At 41.2% G+C, this 10,345-nt stretch overlaps 1 protein-coding gene across 3 annotated transcripts in view; it reads left to right on the top strand.

Moving 5' to 3' along the window:
* The first annotated feature begins 935 nt into the window (after positions 1 to 935).
* LOC117537447 (CUB and sushi domain-containing protein 3-like) overlaps positions 936 to 10,345 on the top strand; it is a 268,893-nt gene continuing 259,483 nt past the window's right edge. For all 3 annotated transcript variants that reach the window (XM_034202669.1, XM_034202670.1, XM_034202668.1), the window contains exon 1: positions 936 to 1,493. In XM_034202669.1, the coding sequence (XP_034058560.1) occupies positions 1,316 to 1,493 (178 nt within the window). In that variant the 5' untranslated portion in view covers positions 936 to 1,315. The remainder of the gene's footprint in view (positions 1,494 to 10,345) is intronic.

The following is a 10,345-nucleotide window of genomic DNA, read 5'->3' as shown; positions in this document are numbered from 1 at the left end:
GCTCTGGTTTCAGCGCCATGGACAGCTCTCATGCCGTCCGAGGTATTGAGAAGTGCTTTTAGGCTCCTGTCAGATACAAAGAGAAGCTTAGGGCACATATATTATTTCTCCCTATGAACCCTGCTGACTTCACACTTATACATCTTTCCATATAGGGCACAGGATATTGATTTCAATGGAGGTCGGTGCAGCGACAATTATTAATGTGCTATATTCTAGATCAATGCACAACATTGATTTAAAGCTCACTTGATATCCAAGCTCTTTCCAAATATGCTGTTCTCAGAAAGCAGATGTAGATTAAATAGGAATCTAAAGATAACGTTAATGGACATGATGATGAAGCAAAACCTTAGAGATTATACCAACTTTACTTCAAGAAACCCTATCTGAATTGTTTTATAGACCGAATTATGTTCATTCTAAGTGCAATCACGGCCTCTCACTTCTCTGCAACCCTTTTTCCTCTCCGTTTCAAAGTAGAGGTCGGTGACTCTTCCAAAGCTAGATGGCAGAAGAGCCCCACTGCAGCTGAGCCGCGCTTTGCGCCGTCATCATCCCATTTTTGCATTGCAAATTTCCCAGTCCCATCACTCCCAATAACGGCTCCGCTCGATCTCCAAAATGAAAATCAGAGTTATGGTGGGATTGCATACCAGGCGATTTCCTTTCATCAGCTTTCTGGATGGGGGTGCTGCCTGTCTGATTCTCACCTCACACCCCCAGCCCCTCTCCTTTCACATACACATAAACCACATGCTGTCATTAACAGAGTTAATTTCTCTCTCAGGATTTACATCCTTCCCGTAAACACGTGCCTCCTCCTCCCTTGCCACCCACACTTCACTGTTACCACTTTATGATTTGTTAGCCACACATCAACCACACCGTACTTACACAGGACGTTCTCTCTCTCCCTCTCTGTGTCTCTCAGCACCCCCTCCCCACCACATTTTCTCTCTCACTGTGCGAGCTTCAATTGTCGATCGATGAAGGGAGCAGCCAAACTGTATACTCCTCTCCGTCCTCAGCCCGGTTTTAGGGAATCAAAGGGAAATATGTTTAACATCAGTTGCGAGAGCGCACCGCCAGAGATGTTCACACTTGATGCCCCTCTCAGCAGAGATGGTTGAGCCCTCGTCCAGGTTGCTGTGGTCCTATCCTAAAATTCAGTCTTGCTCACTTCTCTCCTATCAGCTGACATAGCGCGGCGGGCGGCTGTGCCCCAGTCTCCTCTCAGAGAAGGGAAAGAGAATCTACTTCCACCCAGCAAAAAGAAACCATAGGCGATAGGTTACATGTGTTAGTTGTGAGCATGAAGGGGATTTACAGAGACGGATATTACGACGGATCTATTGAACTACGGGACGTTTTCAACAGGAGATGCGTTAAATGTGGCCGAGCGGACTTTGTTCAAGGCAAAACGATGAGGATTAGGACCGGAATTGTTTTTTGGAATCTCATCTTTTCACTGATGTTCACTTGTGTGAAAGGTATGAGCCACTGCAGCAAGCCTCTCTGTTTTCTGATGCGCTTGGTGTGCTTGTTCCGTGATGTGTGTGTGTGTGTGTGTGGTGTGTGTGTGTGTGTGTGTGTGTGTGTGTGTGTGTGTGTGTGTGTGTGTGTGTGCGTGCGTGCGTGCATGCGTGCGTGAGAGAAAATCTAAATCTTTAACGTTCCAGACGTGCGCAAAATAGGCTACCACGGTTTACTGGAGTTTTCATGGACGCATTTCACCGGGTTGGCGCTCAATGCAGGCTTTGACTGAGACGCTCAATAGATATTCGTGCGGTAGCCTACGCTTCTTCTAATAGCCTACGTGAGCTGCTTTGCTTAGTAGGCTAACAAGTGAAATGTTGAGGCACAAGTGCATGCACTGCAGATTTCCTATAGGATGTCAAGAAATTCCTGTTTATTTAAGCTAAAGCTGTCTGCCTTTTCTCTTTTCTGGGTCGAATTTTCAAGTATGTATGTGTGATTTGCTTAAGGCCAATTTCTCTCCAGAAATGTTTCTGGAACCTTTTTGGGGGGCCGAGGCAATAAGTAGTGTGGAACCAATTTGTCGACTGGTGTGTATCGGACTTGTCAATGCAGGCAGGTGTAAGGTGGGCTTGTTAGTATTCCAGTGGCTTTTTCTCAGGGTCTGCCCATTTGAATACTCACTGTGGCTGGTGAGGTAACCCCTGATTCCATTATATGCATCAGCTACATTTATCCAGACCGATGGCAATTTCAGCATCTCTGTATTTTCACTTTTTCTGATACAGTTTTCTGAAATGAAATGGGAAAATGGAAATTAAATCTGTCAAAGCAGTTGTTGCTCAATTACCTCTCTCCCATTAGCATATGCTATTCCATTGTCCACTACACAGCATTCAGAGAGAATAGATAACAATTTGTTGCTTCCTTGCAATGTCAGTAACATGTTCAGATGAAACTGAGTGTGTGTGTGTGTGTGTGTGTGTGTGTGTGTGTGTGTGTGTGTGTGTGTGTGTGTGTGTGTATTTCTCTCTCTTCCTCTGTGTATCATATATTTAATGGCTCAAAAACTGTGAAATTCTCATTTCTAATTCAAATTTAAAAAAAGGGGAAATCCAATTCCAACCGTCAAAATATTTCTTTACTCAATGTGTTTGAGTGTGTGTTTAGTGTACGTGCATGTGTTTGTACATTCAGGGACATCGAGTGTATGAGATTATGGCTGTTTATCTGTTGAATGCATATATGGCTGTCTGAGTATATACCCTCACAGATATCAATTTACATGCAGGTTCACCCTGTGAGCAATTCTCGTGTCTATCTATTGGGGGTGGATGAAATGTGCAGCATGCAGTAGCAGCGCCCACCAAGAATGAGCCAAGCCGAGTCGAGCAGAGTCGGGCACAGTGCTGTTTCATCACCACCCACATTGTGGCAATGTCAAACCTCGAGGCCACTGCCAATCCTCCTAGTTCTGTTACTTATTAGGGAGCCAGCCAGCCAGGGATTGAGGAGGGAGGGAGGAAGTTAAGGAGGAGGAGGAGGCCTGGGTCTTCTTCTGGAAAGGAGCAAAGGAAACAGTGACACACAGACAGGGAGCAGGAAGAACCTCAGGACAGCTGTTGTTCCTCTGCCCTGACAGGTGACACAATGTTTGCTGAAGTAAAAACATATAGACATGGCCTGTGACTCACTTCTGCTGTGAATTTAATGAGGCTGTAAAAAAGCATCTATCTAACAAAGTTTGTGCAACACAGCTTTGCTAGAGAAGTTTTTTTCATAATAGATTATATTCCACCTGGGATCCATGTGCGTGGGTAGTGCACAGCTCAGAATCTCAGTTTACAAAGTTACCTCAGTCACCTGTCTGATTCTTGTCACTCACTACTTAATATAAAGGTGATATTGGTGACATTAAGCAATTTCTGTAATTAATAAAAACGGCTCTGACTAAAAATAACATGTTCTCATTGAAGCACAAAACTGAGGGCATCCACTGCATCTGTGTCACCTCATTTTCTGGGAATACATACAACTGCCTGATGCAGACACAAATCTAGGAAGATAAATTGCAGGGACTGATTTTTTTTAAAAGAGCAAAAGGCCCCGGTGAAATATGATATAGATAGTGAGCACTTAGGTGTATCTTCTCTTGAATACAACAGCTGCGCTTGCCCTTTTCTCTCTTGTGACAATCATACTGTATCCATCGATCTGACAACAATCGATCAAGTTCACAATAATAAAAGAGTCCCAAAGTCAAGGGCGCCTCCTTCCTATGACACACACGTGTGTACGCAGTGGATTACATCGTGTGATAAAGAAGAGATGTTCTCAAACTACAATTGAATAAGATCCATATTGGAGTTATGGCCCCAGCATCCTGGTTCTCCTCTTTACACTGATTATTTCACTTGGAAACTGATGACTGTGATATTATATATTTTGATCTTTATATCCATTTTAAATTACACTTTACAGATCAAAATCTACTCAATTATCCAGTTTCTTTCTTCATACGGGACAATCCTGGCAGTGACCTGATAATGAAAAGCAGGGGACATGATCGTCATGGGAAGTTAGAGGGACACCACAGGAGAGGACAAACACAACACATGGGCACTGGCCAATTGGCAAGCGCAACTGACATTAGCACATCAAATGACAGTGAACGATTGATGATAGCGAACAAATTGAAGAAAATTGGCCATCTGTTGTGTCCAACCACTTTTTTTCATCTTGTGATTACACTATATTTCCTGCTAGCATCCATATTTTGTTCAAATGTAGCTGTTTTTTTCCAACTCTTTGCCGGGCCGTCACTAATTGCCAGTAATCAGGTGGGTTCTGCACAGACAGTAATCTGGCCACTGAGCTCTTGATGAAGACTTTCTCTCAATGTGATTATGTAAACAGGCTGGAAAGGCTGCTGGGGCTAATCAGGATTACAATTTGTCTGTGTAATTATACACAATCTACAGGGAATTTGGGGGCATTATCCCCACTGCCCCTCAGGTTCTTGTCCTCCACAACAGTAGAAGAAGCAGAACTATGAGAAACGGTGGACAGTCTCTAGAAAAATCACATGAGTTCAGCTGGAAATGGACGGAGTGATTAACCATTTTCCAGGATACAGCAACTTGGAACAGTAGCAATTTTCCTCTCGAGGTTCCTGATGCCTCTTTTAGTGCTGACATCTCTCTGGATAGCCCTAGTGCTGTATCAAAGTGATACTCAGTTCACCTACTGGCCTCTCGCCCATTGCTATAGGTCTGGTCCAGGCTCTTATGTTGCTGACAGGTCCCTGTGAAGGTTGGATATAGTTTGTTGGTTCTGATTAAGTCCGTTCTTCTCAGGTATCAGTTTTAATATACACAGTACTCTTGGGGGAAGGGAGATTGGCAATATCTTGTCTTCAGGAAGAAAAATAGCTCACCGTTTGTTGAGATTAAATGTAATAGGCTGAGGAGAGACTGCTTCCAGAGTCAAGGCTGCAGATTCAAGGTTCACTGTCTTCTGCACTTAAGGAGCAGGTTTCTGAGGGGATTAAACTCTGCTAACTGTCTGGAGGCACATTCCCAGATAACAATGTATGCATTTATTAAGCCTTACCCCTGCAGTGGTTGAATCCAAGTAAGAAATGTTCAATCACATTGAAGTTGGGATGTATTTGTGCAGTAGCTGTGTTTACTTAAAAGTATTCCGAGGCAACATAAATGCATTAAAGCTTTCATTTTAAGTGAGACGTATCCAATAAACCAATTTACTCCACATTATGCCTCCTTATATATTTCTTAAGTGTTACTTTAAGCACATCAATATATAGTTTATCTTATATCTTTTTTGCAATAATTGAATGAAGTCTTTTATTCCCTTTATTCTTCACCTTGTAACCTGGCACCCTCGTACATTCCTGGATCTTCCTTTGCATTGACCACTGATGCTCTTGTTTGTGTCTGTTGCTGTCATGATATGTGACAGGAGAGCAGGCAGGGGCGAAGCATGGTCCGGGAAACCAAGTGGGATGATGTGGAGGTAATTCAAATGATAGGTTTGGATGGCTGAAAATACCTGTTTGATCTCAACAACGGGTAGCAATCAGTAAGGATAAACTAGCAGACATGTGGTGTGTTATGCAATGTATTCTCAGCTGTGAGAAAACCAATCAGACCTCTGCAGTGCATCCTGAACAGAGCATTGGTTGACTAATTATCTAATTTTAGGGTTCCATGCTGTGTACATTGGCCTTTGGCCCTGCACTGTGGAGCTGCATTCATTAAAGTACTTATTCATCCATCTTTGTCCATTCTCAGTTCAAACTGATGCATATGCTAAATAAAATTTAAGTTGACTTAAACTTGGGTTAGAGCTCAAAATGATTAGTTGGTTAATCTATAGGTCAATCATTGGAAAGGGGCAACTTTTCTATAAAGGAGAAATCATTTTTTTACACATATTTCAATTCTAACTTCTCAAACATAAAGGGTCAAAGCTATCCTTTGCATTATAGTTGACTGAATGCCATATTGTTCTGGACTGTTGGTTGAGCAAAACAAGACAGATAAGACTTTTGTTTTTTATTTTCGGAGACCAGTGATTATTTAATAAATTGTGAAGATATTTTCTCCGATTAATTGATAGTAAGATTGATTTTGAGTGGAGACCAGAATTGGAGTTTAACTAATAATAATACATTTGAATTTACATATCTGAATTTTATGAATGTAACAATTGGTTTATTTCTTATTTTTGTACTTGTTAACGCTCACTTTTTTCTGATGGTCAAGTGCCTAACAGACCCCATTGTTAGGATTAGATTTAACATGTTTTAACTGCATTCTTTCATAAATCCTTTGGTTATTTTCATTCACAAGCACATTTTTTCCCCCTAAGCTTTGAGCAGGTTGGCATGTATAGAATTTCCCTAACAATTGTCGGGAGAATCTGCAGCAAACCAGTTTTTACGACATTTGTGATCTAGGTCTATGAGGTGCCTTTCTGCTGGAACACATGAAACAGGCTGTTTAGTGGAAGAAGATGTTTACCTGGAAATGAAAAACAGTTGAGCATCGTTTCAGCCTCTGTGTTTGTCTTTAGATAGAAAAGGCTGTTATGTGCTTATTTCCCTTTTTCTGAGAAAGTGAAGGGTTGATGTTATTGTTTGTTTGGAAGATTGGAGGCTAGAGACAGGCATCCTATTAGATGTGATGTTGGCTCACAGTTTTGTGTTGTACAGCAGCTCTCACAGTGGAGGCTTGGCATCAGGTGCAATATGGCTCAGTTGCACTTTGAGGAGGTATTGGTGTCTGGCCATAAAATACTGTATCTGCTGGGAAGTGGCTAAAGCACCAGCAGCACGCAGACGCTGGGAAACATAAATTACACTTGGCCATTCATACACACAACTTCTGTTATTTCCTTGTGCAAGGGTGTGTGTGTTTGTGCACATGCCAGCTGTGTTTCAGTGTGGCAGTGTATTTGATTTGAGAATTTCTCACCTCAGTGGATGGCGATTTAAAACCACCAAATAGAATATTTCAGAGCCCTTTCCCAAATTGCAGTGACACACTCATGAGGTAATAGTCATTCTCTAGAAAGCCTCTTTTTTGTTTCTGTTGTATGGAGCCCATTTCCCACTCATCAGGCATGCAGACAAGCATACACTGTAGTGAGGGGCTGCGATTATGCACATTCTATCAGTATGAAATGTGAAGGTGCAGCACAGCCATGCAGATAAAATCCTTCTCTTTGGGGACATCAATTTAAGATTTCTGTCTACTAAGGTTGCTGTCCCGGCTCTTGCATTGTTGTATTCCTTGTTGTGCTGATGAAAAATTATTTTCTCTTCCCTCCATATTTTATGACTCTGGCTCAGAGTACAGATCTAAGAGAAAAGCGCTTCGATTTCTAAAAACAAAATTGCCTCTAAACATAACTGCTTAAGCTGCAGCAGCTCTGATTTTGGGCAGACCCTGAAGATTCATGATGAAGGGAAGGCAGCAAATATGCAACAAAGGTTTTATTTATTTCCCCCCTTGCGCATTTCCGCGGATCAATGGTTAGTTTCAATGTTAAACACACTATAATTTCCTCTTCTTGTTCTGCACTTTTTATAATCATTACTAAAGGGAGTGTCTATGTATAACACTGCGGGTTGTCTTTGTTGCATTTACCAAGAGGTGTGGATACTTTGCAGCGAATGATGCCTCCCAGGATGTTTGTTGACCTTTGTGTTGCCTGCAGAGGGCTCTATCTTTCCAGTCAGTGCTCTGTAACCATGGCTCACTGATGGATATCTCTATATCGGCTGACTCACCTTTAAGGTCAGGTGCAAATCAATGCAGGTTTTTTGTACTTAAACTTTGATTGCTAGGAGTGGTGCTGTTGCCTCCCCCTGTGTTTGTGATTGGCCATCATCATGAACAATGATGAAATGCCATCCCGGTAGAAAAGGTGTCCTTGACTAAGCATTCACTACAGTCAATCCTGAGGAAATGGAGTATCAAACAGAGAGAGAAAATAATACATGCCAAAAATAAAAGTAGAAAAATAATCAAGTAGAGGAGCTTGAAGGCTTGTGGATATTGGGTTTAGGATTTGTTTGAAGACAGATAGCGAGACGTATGAAGCGTGAAGGCAAAACATTTCTCGTGCGTAGATGGTGTTGAAAGCACGGTTCGTATCTGTTCGGAACTCTGACATTTTGCATTTCAGTTTTGTTTAAATATTCATGAGTTATTGATTTTAACAAATTGCTGTGAATATTTGTGTACAGCATGAGTATTTGCATGAGGTCGTACAGTTCATTGTTTGCATTCTTTAACCTTTGCTATCGTTCGCACATAAAGGACATGCATGCAGAAGTATCTGTCTGCTTTATTTTATTCCCACTTGAATTTCAGCAAATGTATCTATATGACTTGAAGAAATAGATCTAATGGCAAATAATGCATGAAACCTCAAACAAAGATGATTCTAACAAGGCACCTAATGAAAGTGAAAGTTAACATTCAAGATTATTTGGGAATTCTCGGGCTCTGCATAAGTCACCTATCTTAAAAAAGGAACAAGTGTATTAACTTGTGAGATAGCAAGCTTTGGTGAAAAGATCATAAAGAAACATGAATCAAGCAAAGCTGTAATACATAGGAACTATACCATAGTGAAAGGTTCAGCTTTTCAGAGAAGAAGTGTTATTGGCCATGAAACATCTCATTATTGTGCCAGATGCTTAAGACTGAAGGAAGAAGTCAACTTCTGCTTTCTTTCTTTCTTTCTTTCTTTCTTGTAAAGGCTCAGTGGAAAACACATGCTCACAGAAACTATAACACTGGGGCTATACTTATAAAGTAATATATATCCAAGTTTGATGACATTTTAGTGGCTCAGGTGATGGAGACTGCCAGGGTGAGTCATATGGTGGCTCAGTGTCAGGCACTTCCTGTCTGCTTGTTGACATGTCCGTGAGCATGACAACCAACTCTACATTGTTCCAGATGGATGCGTAAAATGTTGCTTAAAAATATTGTAAAAAAGTCACTACGACACTACAGCATCTCCCAAAGGCCTGATAAGAGCCCTGCAAATGACTTTCCCTGTGATTGTCAACACATTAGAATAATGTTTCAGACATATTACATAGGAAGCTCAGCCAGAACAAATAGTCCTTTGCAAGGTAATGCATCCATGGGGCTGCTTTTGGCAGATGGCCCTCATTCAGTGTTATCAACATTCTGTCTTTTAATTCGTTGATTTAACGCTGACAGGTGCCAAAAGGGGGCGCTACAACATTCATTTTGATGCCAGAACGTTGAATGCCATCAATCAGGGCACAAAAACATTCATTTTTTAAATGACTTTGATTGCTTTAAACACCAGGCTTTTGTTCGATTAGAAAACTTTGTTGTGTTGTTAGAAAAAAAATGATTTGACATGCACTCAACCACATCAACTGACAGTCAATAATAGATAGTCAATAAAAGACAAATACAGCAGAATAGACAGCAGATAAATTCAATACAGAATATAAAGCAAATGGAAAAAAATACATTTCCCAAAACAGTTTCACTGCCAGGGCCTGAAAATACTTTTCTTTCTGCCCTGCAAGATCCTAAAGCAATTACCTGAAGGGAACAGATCAAACTGTGAATGCTTATTTTGCAAGCCTGTTTAATCATGGTCTGTTAAAAATAGTCGATTGGGATGGGCAATCTTTCATACCCATCAGCAATAGCCCATTACCCAGTGGTCTGTTTGTCACTCATAATCATTCAGATGGCAGTACATGACTCCTCCTCCCCTCTCCCTGCTGCCCATAATCATTTCTCTTTATGGCCCAACTACAAATCTCCATTAATGGTGGAGGAAAAGGTCTTGGCTGTTGACTTCTTTAGGGGACACCTATGCTTTCACACAATACCTGAAAAGCAAAATGTTTCTTTCTCGTTGCCTCCATATAGTAATTCCTGAAAAACAAATGTAGCCTGCAACAACATCTAGTATCAATATCTTCTATGATGCATTTTTTCATTTTCAATCTTACTCGACATCCACAGTGTACAGCAATGTAGTTCATTACCTGGTTCATTTTGCTCAAAACCTCTGAATAAACGGGGCAAATGAAAGAGAATCACATTCAGTAGACTGGTTTCACTCCTTGCATTTGTGAGAGGCTCTTCAAGGTCAAAAAACACAAATAAATATGCCTGTACTCACTTACACACGCAGGCTTGCATTCAATTCAGACAATTCAACCGCCTTCAGAAATATCATCAGGGTGGGAGACAACAGATATTTTCCTGTCTGTGTTTTGCTCAGCAAGCATAGCAATCAGTTATAAGCATCAAAGGTGTGGTGCTGTGAAACT

Source organism: Gymnodraco acuticeps, unplaced genomic scaffold, assembly GCF_902827175.1.
Source record: "Gymnodraco acuticeps unplaced genomic scaffold, fGymAcu1.1, whole genome shotgun sequence".
Classification (NCBI taxonomy): Eukaryota; Metazoa; Chordata; class Actinopteri; order Perciformes; family Bathydraconidae; genus Gymnodraco; species Gymnodraco acuticeps.
The sequence above is the reverse complement of the archived record's forward strand: the minus strand, read 5'-3'. Positions and strand labels throughout refer to the sequence as shown.